This window comes from Elgaria multicarinata, chromosome 2 (assembly GCF_023053635.1).
Source record: "Elgaria multicarinata webbii isolate HBS135686 ecotype San Diego chromosome 2, rElgMul1.1.pri, whole genome shotgun sequence".
NCBI lineage: Eukaryota > Metazoa > Chordata > Lepidosauria > Squamata > Anguidae > Elgaria > Elgaria multicarinata.
The window spans coordinates 157,262,773-157,281,099 of record NC_086172.1 but is presented as its reverse complement, the minus strand read 5'-3'; the positions used below and the strand labels follow the sequence as shown (position 1 = coordinate 157,281,099).

Sequence of the window (18,327 nt, the reverse complement as noted above, 5' to 3'; positions counted from 1 at the left end):
AGGGGAGACATGATAGCACTCTTCAAATACTTGAAAGGTTGTCACACAGAGGAGGGCCAGGATCTCTTCTTGATCATCCCAGAGTGCAGGACATGGAATAATGGGCTCAAGTTACAGGAGGCCAGATTCCGTCTGGATACCAGGAAAAACTTCCTGACTGTTAGAGCACTATGACAATGGAACCAATGACATAGGGAGGTAGTGGGCTCTCCCACACTAGATGCATTCAAGAGGCAGCTGGACAGATCTGTCAGGGATGCTTTAAAGTGGATTCCTGCATTGAGCGAGGGATTGGACTCATTGGCCTTATAGACACCTTCCAGCTCTACTATTCTATGATTCTATTTTCTCTTTTTAGCTGGGAGAGGAGAGGGGGAAGCTTACAAGCACAAGGTTCATGCATATAAATGGCAAACCATATAGAGCATTACATCCAAAGTAGATCATTGTGTTCCTTAATTCCCCAGCTGATTCGCACTTTACTTTTTGCTGTGTATTACTTCCTTGTAGGAAAAAGTGTTCATTGTTTGTTCTTACAGCAGGAACCACCAATTGGCTGTTGCTTCCCAGTGTATGCATGCACACCAAAATAAATGTGTGTGTGTCTGTGCTTTTTCCTACATAGAGGTGATATCCATGGAGGAATCATGTTATATATGGAGCGGCTTTATGTCTGCTGTTTATTGGAAGTGAGTCTTAAAGAATGGTCTCTGGGTATTCTCAGGTTGTAGTTCTGTTTTTAAATATGTAGTGTAAGTAGTGTGAGATTTATTTATTTATTACATTTTTATACCGCCCAATAGCCGAAGCTCTCTGGGCAGTTCACAAAAATTGCACTCCTTTTCCACATATGTCTATAGATGATCTGTCAAAAATGATGTAGTGTGCATAACTTACAATCAATAGTATCTTTACTAGAGTGGAAGCAGTATTTTCAGTGCTGCTTTGAAGCAGGACATGTGGAATAAATGAAATAGTCTTAAGCTTCTTATTGAAACATGCTAAAATTGTGGAGGAGATTATTTTTCAAAGCAACTACCTAAAGCGATGACTACATTTTTAATAGCAGGTGGAACTTTTTGGTTGAGGGTGGATAATGTTAATGTCACTGTGCATTTCTGGAAGAGCTTTGTGCTCTTTGGAGTTCGGTTTTCCCATACCTATTCAATCATAGAAAGTAGATCACATATAATATAAGCTTCATAGAAAGGTATACTATGAATTATCAACATGTGCACTTGTTTGCTTTGGATGAAATAGTTGTGCAACTCTAAACTACTGGGTTGGTTAGTAATATGCAATGTATTTGTGACTTTTTTTTGTTCGTTCTTTTAATCTATAGTTGGTTCTTTTAAACTATAGTTGGTTCTGCTCCATTTAGAAAGGTACAGCTTTTTAAAACTGTAAATAATTTTCTAATGAGATATCATCTAGAATTAAGGGCGCAATCCTATTGCAATAATCGTAAGCCTTCTGGCTCAGAGGCCTACAGTCATCCTATGCTGGTGGGTGGAGCAGCAGTAACATAAGTTACTTGTTCATGAAAGCTGAGGCAGATCGTAAACGCTGATGCACCTTACTTTCCGTTGAGGGGAGTGACGTTTATATCCCTTAAATTTGGGTACAACCAGGTCAGTCCCCTTTTTCTAAACTCTTCTGAAGTGCATAACAGCCTGTCTTAATTGGCCACTGAAGAAGACAACTTGTCGAAACACGTTTGACCTATGCTTATTGTGATTACTGAGCACAGTTTTTATTATATTATCTGTACTGAATGTGTATAAAAAGTGCTCTCTGAAAATTATATTAAGTGTTAATTTTAAAATTACATTATGTATTAAATATTATTTATTTCCTTAACTTCTTTGTTATCAATTGGGTGGAGCAGCAGAGTCAGTTTTTACTTCGCTGACCTCCCACCCTCCATTTTTGCTCAGTGGGCCTTTTTTGCCCATCTAGTGAAAGCATCTTGGGAGTGGCAGGGAAGGAGGCTGGAGAGGCCTCAGGATAGCTTGTATCCTGGCCTCTCCAGGCTCCTGCCCAACAAAAACATCCTGTTTTCCCCCTCTCCAAGGTTGTGCTCCCAACCTCAAAGAAGCAGCCAGCATGGTTCTTCCTCCACTACCTGCAGGGTGGAGGGGAGGTTGGAGCTCCGATTCCCAGTCCCAAGGTCAGAGCATTGTCTCTGATCTGGGAATCCAAATTATCCTATGGCCCCACAGACGCTGACTAGGGGCTATAGGAGCATTCTCTTAATGATTTCAGTTGTCCCAGGGGTAGTACAAGTGGTAGTATTTTTATGATTCCAACGTAACATATAATGAATGGAAATAATATTGGTTCACATAATAATTGTACGTCATTGTGATGTTTCATGCTTATCTTCCTATTTGTACTTAATTGAGTCTCCCAAAATATTCATTTAGAAATCAGTGTGTATTCAAATGCTCATACAGTTCCATTTGTGTGTATATCTCTCATTCATTTTTAAGGAGGCACCCACAAACATTGAAGCTGTTCAGAGCACTTTTCTGGTTTATACTTTTCTGGTTTATAATAGTAGTAAAGAGAACATACACGTTTCATAATAGTATGGTGCAGGCTTTTTGCCTTAACGCTGGTTAAGATCCCAAATGCCCCGTGTAACTCTGGCCTAGTTCACAAATAACGGCAACCCAGATTACGGGTTGTCATTGAATTGTAGGTTGTTGTTGAATCATGAGTGGTTGTAATGTGCAAACCTTGCACTATTGTTTGTTTATGGGTTGTTAACAATGAACAACCCAGGAAAAACCCATGGTTTGTTGCTGGTGTGTGAACTCTGGGTTGTTTGTGGTTAAAACCCATAGTTAAACCAGAGTGTGTGGTTTGCATGTAATGAGAACCCACAATTCAACAACATCCCACAATGGAATGTCAGCCGATACTCAACTCGTACTCTGGGTTGTCATTACATGTGAAACACGTCTGTATATGTAGCCATGGTTAACTCAAGTCCACTTCAAACCGTAACTTTATTTCCTAGTTTGCAACTAAACCTTAACTACATTTTTAAATATTCTCATATAACACAATCAAATTTCCCCTTATTTTTTGCATAGGGCCAGTGTGTTTAAAATAGCCACCAATGGGCTGCATCCAGTGGTGGCTTTGCACTACTTCCACAGGTACTCAATTTTCACTAATTCTTCCTATCCAGTGCAGCTCCCCAAAAGCTGCTTCTGAGGGATCAGGGGCTCTCTGAAACCATATGGGAGGTACAGTAGATTGGAGGGAATAGTGAAAATCAGGTACTTCTCCTTAAGCCAGCGGTTCTCAACCTGTGGGTCAGGACCCCTTTGGGGGTCGAATGACCCTTTCACAGGGGTCGCCTAAGACCATCGGAAAACACATATTTCTGATGGTCTTAGGAAACTGTATTGACTGAACTATGTCATGTATCATCTTTTGTATTATTAAAGCTATAGTTATGTATTATTTTCATTAGCAAACCATCCTATGACAATGGATCGTGTAGAGAAGAATGAAAATAATTTTATGGTTGGGGGTCACCACAACATGAGGAACTGTATTAAAGGGTCGCGGCATTAAGAAGGTTGAGAACCACTGCCTTAAGCGAAAGAAAGCATTTTCACTAGAGCAAAGCTACTACTGGCTACAACCAGTATTCTTCATGGTAATAATGACTTGTATAACAAAATAGTCCTAAACCTCTTTTCTTGCAGTATTACACATGTATATTTTTAGCATAAAACATATTCCTACATGGGATTACATCCCATTGCATTTAGTGGTATTTACTTCTAAGTAAAAACGTTTTCTATAGAAGTACTAAGAGGTGTACAGGTTCCTGTTTACTTTAAAGTGTTAAAAGTGCTATGCTATACCTATTCTGTATTATCTGTAATGATTTAAGGATGACTGGCATGCGTGGAGTAACACTTAACCAAATGTTGTGGAAGAGATTGCAGTAGAAATTGACAGCAGAGCTCTAACACCAGGTTTACTAAATCTATACTTGTACATAAAATATTTGGAACAGGAGTAAGGGAGAAATATTTCAATCACCTGTATTAACAGCTGCTCTTTGTCGTGAAAATAACTCTGCATTATGACTGTGAGGGAATCTCCTTTTTTTAACATGCCGGAAGACCCAGTTCAGATATAAATTTTTGAGATGGTAGTAACTACACACAATAACTTGATCACTTCAGTATCCTGTGGGGAGTTGTTTGTGTGAAACAGACATCTTTTTTTCTTTTTTTTAAAAAAAGGTTACCTCATTTGAGAACATATTTCATTGTGTATACTCCAAAGGCAAAGTTCAACTGCTGTGCTGACATTTTTAAAGTCACTGTTCAATCAAGTGTCAAATAAATTCCAGTGATGATCTGTTCTTCTAACAGAATATTGTGGAAAAAAAGAATGTATTTCACTTGTCTGAAATTTGTAGAACATGCCAGTTTTATGGAGTTTTCAACATGTATATTTGAATTTAAAGTAGCCACTTTATGGAATATTATATTTTCAGTATCAGATTTAAGGTTTTGTATCAGTGATCCTAAGAACTGTAGTTGATTAAGATGTAGGAGTTTTAATTTTGAGAACATTAACTTCTAAATGCACAGCTAAAGTCTTAGTTCTGACAGAAATTCAATATTGTCTAGTTGTATTGTTTATATATAAACAGTCACTGGGAGCATTTGCATGTAGCAATAAGACAGAATAGCTTGGTTAACTTCATTTACTAGGAATGAGTAGTGTGCTGCTTCAAGCAGCTCATTGGCTCCCCCTGCCTTTTGCATGAGCAGGTAAAACAAACTAGAAACAGAAGGCTGTGGCTGGGTTTACATGTTACGCTAAGCCACCCTGGATCATGTTTGAGAGTGATCCATCATGGCTTAGTGTGCCATGGGGGTGGGGTGAAATCCCCACCCACAAACGCTAAAGTACCCACCCTGGGTTCCGTGGAAAAATGCGGCTGACTATAGAGCGTCCACAACCTCAGGCGAAACTGTAGTCAGCACCGGAAATCTCTATGGTTGCCATCGCATAGCAACAGCTGGAGCAGCCAGCATAATGCGATAAGAGGCAGCAGTGGGAGGACAACGCAGGAACTATGACAAAGGGAGGGATAAGTAAACCTTGGGGCGCCATGTGGTTGTTGGTTGTGTGAGGAGCATGTGCGTCGTGGTTTTCCTACACCTTCCTGCTCCATACTTCCCCTACCCACCCACCCCCATGATTGTGTGAATAGGGCCTTTGTGTAACTTTTGAGCTTGCCTTCCTGTTCATTCACGGTACACCAGGATAAGCCAGAAATTCTGACTTGTGCGTGGAAGAGGCCACTGTAGTCCAATGAAACAGTGTTAATGAAGCATGTCAGTTTTCAACAACTGGGAAGTTTAGTACCCTGGGTTACACATAGTCTGTAATGCTTTAGTAGAGGAAAACCAATTCTGAAAACCAAAACAATTCCTGGGTCATTTTAAAAGAAATTGAAATGTGCAAAACATGGACCATTATTTGTTTTCATTTTAAATCCAAAAAGCATGAATTTAAAGTTATGTTGTGTCATTTTATATTGACTTTAGTAAGTAGTAGAAATTCAGTCTGAGGGGGCCATTTTGAGTCTTTCTTGGATTTCTGCTACTTAATATATTGACGCAAAGCATATTCTGAGAGGTAAACTGTTGTGAGAGTTTGTTTGTTTCATTTGCATTCCTTTCCCCACTCTTTTCAGGTGCTGCAACAGACTTTCCTGTATCCAATTCAGATCTAAGGGGTGTAGAAAATATTCTTGCAACACTGAGATCAGAGGTAGGACATTAGTAGGGAAAAGAAAAGGCATATTGAAAAACAGAAGTATATTTTTGCAATAAATTTGGCTTTCTTGCCGTATTTTCAATATAGTACACTGTTGGGTTAAATTGGATTTAGGATTTTTAAAAAAATCAATTTATTTATTTCGTTTAGAATGAGAGGTTGAAGAAGGTTTGTAATGATCTCGAGGAAAAGCATGAGGCAGCAGAGCTTCAAATAAAGCAGCAGTCCATAGAAAAGCGGAAACAGCTACAACAGAAAGAGGTACACAATGGCTCAGAGAATATTCAACACCAGCAATGTATACCTTGATTTATTTATTAAATTCATGTCACAACAAGAATATCCCTCAAGCTTAGAGACAGCTTATCTGAAGGAGTGTGTGTGAGTGAGTGAGAGACTGGTTCTTTTTATTGGAGGTAGTATCTATAACTCTTCATGTGAATTATGTGGCATCAAATCTGCTCACAGGGTTTTTTTGCCAAGTCAAATTTTGTCCCAAGTTATTAAGGATCTATACAAAATGAATAGCCATAGGAGGTCTAATTTATGTGTCACATCTGTTGAAATGGGAGCATGCTTATGGGTTTTTTCATGGCAATATGAAGATTTTTTGAAATGGGAATAATTATTCAGTTCTTTATATACTTCTGGAATTGCTTCAGTGAGGTTGCTGGAATTTCAGGGGAGGATTGAAACCGAAACATGATGTGAATGTCATTAGGCTTGCCCTAATCACAGAGTAATTTTCTTTTTCCAGAAGACCCTAGCCTGATGTTGATGCTTTCCTGGATCAAATATCCTGTTCCTATGATGGAGGAGTAGGTGGCAGGCTTTCTATTATGACCACACTCATAATGTAATATGTGGCACAGGAGCGTCATATAAAAGGCCAACTGACATGAGACACACAAAACGCACCATTCCAAGGGGGAAGAATTGGAATGTTTTTCTTAATTTTTTTTAAATTAAAAAAATGCATTGTTTGCTATTTGCACATCTTTATGAAATATTAGCATAATGGATGGGATTAATTCTCCTGCCCATCCACCACAGGAATAAAATCTTCAAGCCAGATTAGCATCTGAACAGGATCTATGTAAAAATGTGCTTGTGTACTAGGGGTGGGCAACTTGTGGCAATCCAGATGTTTTGGGATACAACTCATAGCATGCCTCACTATTGACTACACTGACTGGGGCTGATGGAATTGTAGGCCAAAACATCTGGAGGGTCGCAATTTATCCACCCCAGAGTAGACAATAAAATCCAAATTGTGTTTGCTTTCTTGACAGAGGCATTGCAAAGCTACTGTTGAAAAGAATCCTTCTTATTGACTTATTTGATACCACTTGCATCCATTGTGTTAAATTCCTTTTCTGCTTCATAACTTCTGCAGTCACTGAGATCTGTTTCCTCTGATGGGAGTACTTTATAGCAGTTAGTACTTTATAAGACACACTTAAAAGAGGGTCATCTTCTGAAATTACTTGTTCCTCCTTACTGAATTGTACATTCCACGGTGTCCTTTCTATTTAGGTGGAAATCAGCCATCTTAAATCTAGGCAGAATGCGCTACAGGAACAGCTGCAGAAGTTGCAGTCTGCCGCTCAATCATCACAGTTTGGAGCTGCTACCTCTCCATCAACTACTACATCAGCTTCCTTTGTTCCTATGGTTAGACATAGCTCCTCTGGTTTTCAAGGAGATGACATGGACTTTGGAGATGTAATCTGGTCCCAGCAAGAAATAAACAAACTATCCAATGAAGTTTCTAGACTTGAATCTGAAGTTGACCATTGGAAGCAAATTGCACAGGTGGGTGACTTTTCTGTGTAACCATTAGACTGAATTTATAACACACATTTTGAATTAATGGGTAGGAAAGTGTACAATAAGCAGTGCCACACAGTATATACTAATGCCTGTAATTTTGTCAGGAACTAATAAACTCTTTTCTTAGTTTTCCCATCGACTGGAAAGAGTTGTATAATTCAATATCCAGTTTACTCTCTCAACTAGAGACCAAATCTCTGCAGGCCTATGGCAACGCTTAGCTAAATAACCCAAGCATTAAAGGCTCTTAATAGCAGAAGCTTGCTTCACTCAAGCTCCTGGTTGTCCTGGTTTCTTGTTTGTGGCATGCGAAAGTAGATAAGGCTATATATAATCATTGAAGCTTATGTTTGGGTTTTTGTTCTTTTGACAAAAGGAGTCCAAAGCAGATTAGTTGCTTGTATTTCATTGGAGACTTTTTTCAACATAAATATGAACATTTATAATATGTTCTCAAAAGCATAATGCCTTTTATTGGCCCAGTTTGCATGCAATAGTAACACAGGTTGTTGTTTTTTAAACCCTGGGTTACGGTGAATCTGCCAGCATGTTAGTTCTCAGAACAGTATCACTCCTACTTGGTTCCTCCTACCAGTGGTTGAGTCTAAACAACCCAGGGACCTTCTGTCCCTGGATTGTTTAGCATTACATCCAAGCCTGGAGCTCTGGCTTGTTTCCCCCCCAACAAGCCAGAATTGGAGCCCAGGGTTTATTTTCAGGTTATTGTTGCATTCAAACCAGGCCATTGAGTACTGTGTTAGCATGCAAAGTTCTTTCTACTCATATCTCACTTCCTTACAAAGGTAGAGTGAAGTTAACACTTACAGGCACTTGATGAATAAAAGGCTACACTATGATTTGAAAGATTCTCCTGGAATTCTGTGCCCCCAGCCACACCAATCTTATAGAATAATCCCATTGTTAAACTTTGTGCCGTCTTCTGGCTTTGTTGAATGTTGCCCAGCTGTGAATTTCTAAAATCTCATGAACTTATAGTTGCTTATTTTGCTGCACCATGCCATTTTTCAAAGACATATTGTTGAACAATCATTTAGCATTTTTAAAACCAAAAGTTTGTTTACCATTTATTTAGTTTTCTAAACCACAAGGAGCAAGTAATACAGATCAGAATGAAATCTGCAAGCTGCAAAATATTATCAAGGTAAGGCTACTTTTTTAATAAATCAGCTGTCCCCTTGCAGTTGCTGTAGTTTTTTGTTAATCCTCGAACGTGTGACCTTTCATGTGTCTAGCTCCTTTAACTGTGGTAAAATAATTTGATTAAAAGTGAGCATGAATATAAGTGGTGATAGGCTTAGAATAGTGTTTCTGAAAGTGGGTGTCAGCCAATCTTCAGGTGGGTCTCAGTGCTGCAGATTGCCCAGTGACTCTTGGCTGCAACATGCACATTGCACAGGCAGTTGTAGCAGTGGGAGCCGGTTAGATAGCTAGGCTAATATTTATTATTATTTTATAAAAATGAGGAAAGGATGATGTAGCTAAAAGAATAGAAACCCTCCATGTTCCAGTCATATCAAAATCTTTGTGGAAGGATTAATAAACCAAAGAGGGTGAGAACAATGTCTGATTCACAATTTTGATTAAGAAAACACAAAGCTTTCCTTCTTCAAAATACAAAACCGTTCTTGAACCCAACGAAAGACTTTGAACCCAAAGAAAGAGCAGCACTTTACTTTGCAGTGTGGCAATCTCCCAGTTTTAAAAGAAGTTAAAATAATCTTAAGAAATAGAATTAAAATCAGGAGAGGCTGGGACCGTGATGGACACCAAGAGAGGTGAACATGGGCACCATGTTGAAGCCCGGACACGGAGCAAATTCTTCCCAAAATGGAGAGGCTGAGTAATGATACCTCCAGAGCCAATGTCTGTACTTTGTAAATTTGGTCTTTTTTAACCTCAGAACCTACACCAAATGGGTCCGGAACATCCCAGTGGGTAGCCAGTGCTAATCCAAACAGACAAACATCTAATTCGAAACCGAATTAGAGCATCACCACAAATATGAATAAATAAGAATCTATTTATTTTAGACAAACACAAAATTAAAGAAAATTAGCAGTGGCATGGTGGTTATATAAGTGTACAATCTCTCTCTCTCTCTCGCTCTCTCTTTATGGTTACAAGAAAAGAGAATGCAATGCAAATATAAGATTAATTAAAAGAATTGCAGTTGCCAAAGCTGGCGTTACAAATTTAGCTAATAAGATAATGGCATGAGCTTCTAACATTGTTATGACTTTTCCTTATCCAGTCCCGTTTACTACTTGTGGTTTAAAGCTAAACTAAACTAAAACAAAAGTAAACTAAAACATAATTGTTAACTCTCTCTTTTCCTCCTCCTGCACATTACTTGAATATAAAAGCTATGCTAAAGCATTGCTAAGTTCTTCTAGGCATGTGAAGAATAAAAGTAGAAGTTAGAGTGGAAGTTCCATCTTCAGAAATAACTCCCAAGTCCCAAGCGCAGAAATATTCTAAGTCTTAAAGTCTAAAAGCATAAAGAGATTCATAGTTACCCAAATCCTTAGGTCTGTTAATCTAAAAATCAGAGGTGAAGTAGAAGAAAAGGGAAAAGAGAAAATGAAAAGAAAATCAAGCCCTGCAGCCTTTGCTACCTTTGCTTTTATACACTTGTTCTGGCCAAAAGTGGAGGGCCCAATGAGTGATGAGACCACCATCTTCCAATCACAAATGGTATGAATAAGTGAGTAGACCACCCATTCACCAATCAGAAATTAGGTGTCTCCCCCTCCCCAACATCTCACATGTTATGCTCATGTGTTTTGGGGAACATCTATCTGTCAGGTACGCTTTAGGGTGGATTCCTGCATTGAGCAGGGGGTTGGACTTGATGGCCTTATAGGACCCTTCCAACTCTACTATTCTATGATTCTATGATCTCTGGTATTACTATTAACGGGTTAATTTGAAATTTTCTAAAACATGGCTGCCATATGGGTGTATTATCTTGATTGACATATTTCTGCCTGGTACATCTTCTTTGAACTCATGTTGTTCGTCGGTCATATTTGGTCATATCCGCCCAAACACCTCCTCCCAAGTGTCACATGTGCTCAGTATTATGACTTTCCATGCTCAACCTCGAGCGACGACATTCTCTTATCAGCAGGCGCACACCACGAATTGTCAAAACAGTATTTTCCCTCCTTCTAGTGGACATCTGAGCATGCTCAGTTCTCTTGTTCAGCTCGCTCACACACTCTGCCAGCACACTCTGGCCTTGAACAAGCTCTATGAAGCCGCCTGTAAAGTCAACTGCAGTTTTTCCCCCCCTTTCTTGAAATACTGTCCTGCAAGTCTTAGCTAGAGTCTTAGTTAATAACATAAAATCAATTAGCACAGAATCAAAACTTCAAGGTCTTCATGCCCATGGTTCAAGAGTCTGGAATGTACCTCTGTGGGTCTTTCAGATATGAGTCTGGGATCTTTTAGGGGAACTTCTTATAAATCTCCCCAAAACCCTCACTCAAGTCATTCCACCATTCCAGATCAAATTATCCATATTTAGGCTGAAGTAGACTTCTTCAAGCAACATAATTTAACCCTTTTAGCACCAGATTGAACGTACTTGACTTGTGGAAAGCAGAATTATGGAACACCCTGCTAATTTTAGTGATGGGCAAGCACGGCCAGGGCCCACCCCATGAACACTCACTCACCCCCGCTCATGTGGTCCACTCCAACAAGCCGGGCCATGCAAGCCCCTGCCAAACACTCAGGAGGCTCACAAGCCCTCTGCACCCACACACCCTACCCCCCCCTTCGCTAATGGCGGCAACTGCCCTCCATTAGTGTGGAAGGGGGAAAATGTGCAATCTCCAGACACTCCAGAAATTGCACATTTCCCTCCCCCCTGTGCCAGTGGCAGCCTTTCAATTTCTTCCTACCCCACTGAACAGATGATCAGTGACAGGTTCGGATTCAGGAAGGAGGACCTCGTACTCTAACATTTTTCTGTTTTTATTTAAAAAACTATTTTTTAAAGGGGCAAGGAGTAGAGAGCTTTACTGGCACTATTTGAGGACCCTGAAGGCACCACAGTGGAGACTCTGAATTAGGCTGTGTTTCCAGCTAGGATTTTACAGCTTAAGGTCCCAGAAATGTGTCTGATGTATGAAGCCAGCAAGAACAAATGCTACACAACTGCACAAAATCTGAGTAACAGCCAAGGCAGTGGGGTAAAAGGATTGGTATAATATGTGATCATGAAAGAAATTATAACAAGATTGAAACATATGACATCATATAACTAAAATATAAATATACGTATATACATAACAGAGAAAAGTTACAAAAACAGGTTCATGTATTTGGCAAGGAATTGCTGAGCCAGATAATACTTTATGGGACTCCGGATTTTATATCTGTTTTGCCTCAATCTCCTCAGAACTTTGCTGCAATTACACCACTAATAAGCTTGTGCTGTGGGGGAAAAGGTGAGGCCATTCTTAAATTGTTCCTCTGCCCCAAAACATCTTTCATTGTCCTCCAAGACGGATTGACTCAAATCCCAGGGAAGTTTTCAGAAAGTTTCAGAGGTAGTTTTTTTTTAGTAGATGTATGAAACAACAGGATAAAATCACAAAATCTTTCAATTTGTGGATTCTCCTTTATTTGTGTTATACTAAACAATTTGGCTGTACTGTCTTCTGATGTCTTGTATGGAACATTGTATGTTGTCAGCATTAAAAATATTTTTACAACACTGTTAAAGAATAATCAGGATGCTGTATCTTAGATATGCTATAACATTCTTTAATTACACATTTTAGGAACTAAAACAGAACTTGAGTCAAGAAATAGATGAGCATCAGCATGAGCTTTCAGTATTACAGGATGCACATCGTCAGAAAGTAGCAGAGATAAGTCGACGACATAGAGAAGAGCTGGGTGAATATGAGGAACGAATAGAAGAACTTGAGGATCAGTTACAGAAAGGTCCTGTTTAATGTTCTTTGGGAGATTTTAAAAGAATTTTTGATAGCCTATTATGCTTAACAGCAAGTGTTGGTTTCCTAGGTGCCAAATACATATTTTTTGCTTTCTAGATAACATACCAAATATACAGTGGTATAGGGACCAATTTTGTTGAGATTTTTTTTAAAAAAATGTGTATTCTTGCATGTACTTTATGTATTTGTGTGACATTTAACTCTAGATGCAGTTAAGCCTGGGGTGGGCAATAGTGAATGTAAGGCTGAATATATATTTTTTAAAGTGCAGCCTGACTCTGTACATGTTTACTTGTTTATTTATTTATAGTACTTTTATACCACTTTATCTTAAACTCTCTAAGCAATTCACAATACAGACACACACATGTATGTATATATGTGTGTATGTATAATTCAATATAAAAACAATATAAAACAATGAAAAAATAATACAAATAATAAATACTTAAACATTATAGCAAGACAACCATGAAACAGAGCAGTCTCATAATCCATTACAAGTCTGGGAAAGTCTGTATAAACTAATACATCTTCAAGAGGCACTTTAAATTCAGCACATTTTCTGTCTCTCAAACAATGTGTGGAGGGTGTTCCAGAGGACGGGTGCCACTACCGAGAAGGCCTGCTTACATGCTATTGGAAACATCCTTTTGGTTGTGGAACTATCAATAAGGCCTCCTTGGAAGATCTTGGAGTTGGCTGGTGTATATATAGCAGAAGATGTAGGGGTATCCTGCTCATGAGTTGTGTAAGACTTTTTATACCAACAACAAAACCTTGAACATGGCCTGTAGCTAATAGGCAGTCAGCACGTTCTTTTTAACACGTGTATTATGTGTATAGCACAGACCTCCACTGAGCATCCTGGCTGCTGCTTTATAGTAGTTTAATTGTGAGGTCACCAATGCACAGATCACAGTGTCTAGGCTATCTTGTTGAGGATTAGAACAAAGTTCAGTGTGGCTTATTCTTACAAAACTGTGTGTGTGATTACAGTCCAATAAATTAGATTTCAGTTGTACATTTATGCAGTAATATATAAATTACTAAATGGAAGAAGCTCAGCATTTGTACCAGTTAAATAGGGTGACCATATGAAAAGGAGGATAGGGCTCCTGTATCTTTAACAGTTGTATTGAAAAGGGAAGTTCAGCAGGTGTCATTTGTATATATGGGGAACCTGGTGAAATTTCCTCTTCATCACAACAGTTAAAGCTGCAGGTGCCCTGCCCTCTTTTAAGTCTGGTCACTGTAGTATAGCTCCTCCAGCTTTAACTGTTGTGATGAAGAGGGAATTTCACCAGGTTCTCACCAGCCCTGTCCTCCTTTTCATATGGTCACCCTAAGTTAAACAAGTTTCTAAAATTACTGTTTTTGTAGCATTTGTATTAACAAATAGTCCTCCTTTTAGCAAGTTACCTACTTTATCAAATGTGTACATTTTGATTTGTAGCTTGCTATGTAGATCTGAAGATAGGTTACCATATTCCATTTCTGAATTGGACGAATATGTCATGTGTCTTTTTACTAGATTCAGTCCCTGACATCTCCAGGTAGGGCTAAGAAGGAATCCTGAAACCCTGAAGAGTCACTGCCAACAGTATTGATGGTACTAGGCTAGGTGGACCAACGGTGTGACTCAGTTTAAGGCAACTTCCTATGTTCCTATGAATTGCTTTTCAAGTGTGAATTTTGTAACAACATTTTAATATCTAGTGTAGCCTTTCCTAACCTAGGGTCCAGATATTGGACTCCCATCTCCCATCAACCCCAACCATCATGCCAAGTGGGCATGGATGGTTAGGGTGAATATCTGAAAAGGAGGACAGGGCTTTGAAAAAAAAGGGAATTTCAGCAGGTGTCATTTGTGCGCTTGTAGCACCTGGTGAAATTTCCTCTTCATCACAACAGTTAAAGCTGCAGGAGCCCTGTCCTCCTTTGTATCTGGTCAAGATACAAGCAGCATTAACTGTTGTAATGAAGAGGAAATTTCACTAGGTACTGCATGCGTACAAATGACACCTGCTGAAATTCCCTTTTCTATACAACTGTTACAAGATACAGAAGCCCTGTCCTCCTTTTCATATGGTCACTCTATGGATGATGGAAGTTGTAGTCCAACAACATCTGACAACTCAATATTGGGAAAGGCTGGAATTATTCCACTTCCAAAGTCCTTTGAGAGCAATCCTTTCCCAAGTGTTTGGATTGAAAAAATCGCACCAAAATTCACATCAAAATATTAAACACTGTACAGCTCAACTTTGTACACACCCTTTGAATGCACCCTTTCCTCCTACGGGGCTCAAACAGTGTTGGTAGTAGACCCTGGAAATTTCTGTTTCAGTTGTCAATAGGGACATGATCTAATACGATGTTTTCCTGCTGGTAGCACAGAGGCTCCCAAACTTTTTTAGAGGCATCTAATAAAAGAGTTTTGCCATAGTTTAAGACACACTTGTCTGCACCAACCCCCATTTGCCCAGTTTTCTTACCACATCCATGCCCATCTTCCAAGGGCTTTAGGGGCAGCATATTGGTGATTAGTTATAATGGTTACTTACACAACAATCTGTGTGAGAGACTATCTAGCGAGTTTCATGGCTGGTTGTGAAGCCAGGTCTCTGTTCCAAATATGACATCTTTTTGCTGCTTTTTCCTAAACATTAACTGATGTCCTAAACAAAAGGCTCTAAGGAATCAGGGAGTGAGCTGCAACCTATTAGTTGCGACTTCTATCTTTCAACTTCTGCAAGTTATCTCATAGAACACTAATTTCTACTTACATTATTAATGCTATGGGGGTGGGGGGGAGGGCAGCCACTGAATTACTTCTCAGGTATGAATGTTAGCTTTTCATAGAGTGGGGATGGGAAACACATGGCCCTCCAGATGGTGTTGGACTACAGCTTGCACCATCCCTCATGCTGGCTGGGTCTCATGGGATTTACAACCCAGCAACATCTATGGTGGCACATGTTAATCACCCACATGTTTAGTTTTTTAACGGTTTTTAATGCTTTATGTGTGTACTGTGTTTTAGGATTTTAAATTTTGTATACTCGTTTTAATCTTAATTTTAGAATTTCTGTAAACCGCCCAGAGAGGCCTGGCTATGGGAGCGGTATATAAGTGCAATAAATAAATAAATAAATAAATAAATAAATAAAATAATAGTGGGCTGCACATTGCCCAGCCATGTCATAGAAGGTTAAAGAGTCAGTGTGGTGTAGTGTTGGACTGGGTGTCGGGAGATCCAGGTTCTAATCCCCACTCAGCCATGGAAACCCACTGGGTGACTTTGGACTAGTCACAGACTCTCAGCCCAACCTACCTCACAGGGTTGTTGTTGTGAGGATGAAATGGAGAAGAGGAGGATTATGTACGCCGCCTTGGGTTCCTTGGAAGGAAAAGGGCAGGATATAAATGCAATAATAAATAAAAATAATAAAAGCTTTATTTTTCCTCTCTCTGCCTGTAAATTAGCATATTGAGTTGGATCCAGAGTTATGCAGATGGAACTTCGCAGACCTTATGATGCTGTGGGCAGAATGGGTCGCTTCCACCTCCCTCCTGCGGCCCCCTTTGTTGCCCTGCCCCTAAACCTGCTCTGGAGCTTTGCGGGAACAATTAAAAGTAGCGGCCGGTGAGGGCTTCAGGGGGAAGGAGAAACAAAGGGTGGTGTTTGGCAGGCTGTTTGGAGCATAAAACCACTGGGATACATGATGTACGCTTACTGCATATATTGATTCCCAGTAAAAAACACTCTTGCTACAGAGAAATAATATGTGGGGATCGTGCACCCTGTTTCTCTACAGAATGGGGCTCCAAACAGCCATTTGCAGGTTGTTCAAAGTCTGGTTCCGCTGGGATTCTGGTGCCACAGCCACTTCCTGCATCAGGGGAGTGAGCAACTTAAGAGAGTTGGACAGCTGCATTGCTTCCAGTAGGAAGGCTCCGCTGGAGCCTGGTTCTCTCTGAAAACAGAAGCAGCACTTCTCTTTGTGGAGGGTCACCTTTGGATCCAGACCACTGTAACCTTACTAAGGAAGATCAAAAGTGTGATGGAACCTCCTGTTTGTTCAGATTGTTTATGAGGGCTTGGGCAAGGAAGCTAGGAATAGGAATAGAAATTTATTTCACATCCAACGTACTCTTCACTCTACTGTAACAGTTTAGTAGGGTTAGTGTGAGAATAATGGCTTTGAATAGGATCTGCAACTGAGAGGTTTAGGTTGAATTTGGATCCTTGAATGCTATCTGGTTGGCTAGTGTCAATCATCTCTGCTCTTCTCCTCTGTGCTTTTTGGATATTCTAACTCCATCCCCCGCAAGTGGAAAATGACTAGAAAGGGGAACTCAAAGAGTGTGAGAATGATAGGATAGTCCTCACTGACTTGCTTACATGCACTCCTTTCTTCTCAAGCCAGTTAGTTTTGGGGACTTGGAAAATATTGTTTCTACGTTTGCTGGCCCACCACTTTCCAACATCCTACTCTGGTAAAATTAGATGACAACCATGGTCTTAGAGGTTAATTGGTTTTATTATTAGCAGCTCCCTAGTTTTTCAAATTCATGTACCATTCAATACAGTTAAAGATGACCAAGATGCATGTGGATTTCTGTGGAACTGGGATGTCTAATTTATAATGTAAAGAGGAACCAGAATAGCTGTTCATTAAGCTGTGCATGTAGAACAGTCTTAATTTAAATCTTTGATTCTACAATTGTTTTTTCAGGGGCATATTTGCTTTTTTCTACATTATCGTTTCTCATAAATACCTTGTTTTTTGCAGTGGTTATAAATAATTATTGTTCCAAAACCATTATAAAATTTCTCTGTGATAAGTGTGAGAAAATGCCATATTTCTGGGTACTATTATAAACATATTGTTTGTGTTCTATAGTTGGTGGGGCAGCTGAACGTCCTTCTGAACGTGACCTACAAAACCGCCTGTCTGAATCTGCAGCACCACACTTGACGGACTTGCAGGATAAAGTGAAAAGTTTAAATCAGCAATTGTCTTTAGCAGAAGATGAGAAAAATCTTGTCATGAAAGAGCTTGAATTGGTAAAAATGGAGAAAAGTCAATTAACACTGGAATATGAAAAACTACAATCTGAATCCAATAAGCTTCAAGCATCCATTCTTGAAGAACAGGATGATTTGAAAATGCAGATGGAAGTCCCTAAGTATGCAGCGGAATCACTGCAGGCAGAAGTGCTCCGGCTACAGCAAGCACTGCTTGGTATGAAGCCACTGGGAATTCAGAATTAATTTGTGTCTATTTTTAGCATGTAAATACAGTTCTAGGGGGAGAAAAAACTTTAGGATTGGGATTCAAAATCCACATTCCAGATTGTGGAATGGCCTGCCGGAGGAGATTCGTCAACTTGAAAGATAGATAGATAGATAGATAGAGCTTCATTGTTTCAACCAGTGATTACAACAAGCATAGTAAAAACAATGCCGGAGGAGATTTGTCAACTTGACAGTCTTTTAGAGTTTAAAAAAGCAGTAAAGACTGATCTATTCCGGCAGGCCTATCCAGTGAAATTTTAGAATGTTTTAAGGATGTTTTAAAGATGTTTTAATCATGTGTGGTATGTTTTTAATCAGTTTTTAACGTGTATTTTATTTCATGTTTTTATACTGTTTGTTTTATACTTT

The 18,327-nt window shown here is 39.4% G+C and overlaps 1 protein-coding gene across 1 annotated transcript in view; it reads left to right on the top strand.

The window, feature by feature from the left end:
• Positions 1-18,327, top strand: part of TRIP11 (thyroid hormone receptor interactor 11) — a 61,501-nt gene that overhangs the window by 3,136 nt on the left and 40,038 nt on the right. The window contains exons 2-7 of the mRNA XM_063117970.1: positions 5,744-5,820; positions 5,977-6,087; positions 7,363-7,641; positions 8,753-8,821; positions 12,474-12,639; positions 17,564-17,905. Of these exons, the coding sequence (XP_062974040.1) occupies positions 5,744-5,820; positions 5,977-6,087; positions 7,363-7,641; positions 8,753-8,821; positions 12,474-12,639; positions 17,564-17,905 (1,044 nt within the window). The remainder of the gene's footprint in view (positions 1-5,743; positions 5,821-5,976; positions 6,088-7,362; positions 7,642-8,752; positions 8,822-12,473; positions 12,640-17,563; positions 17,906-18,327) is intronic.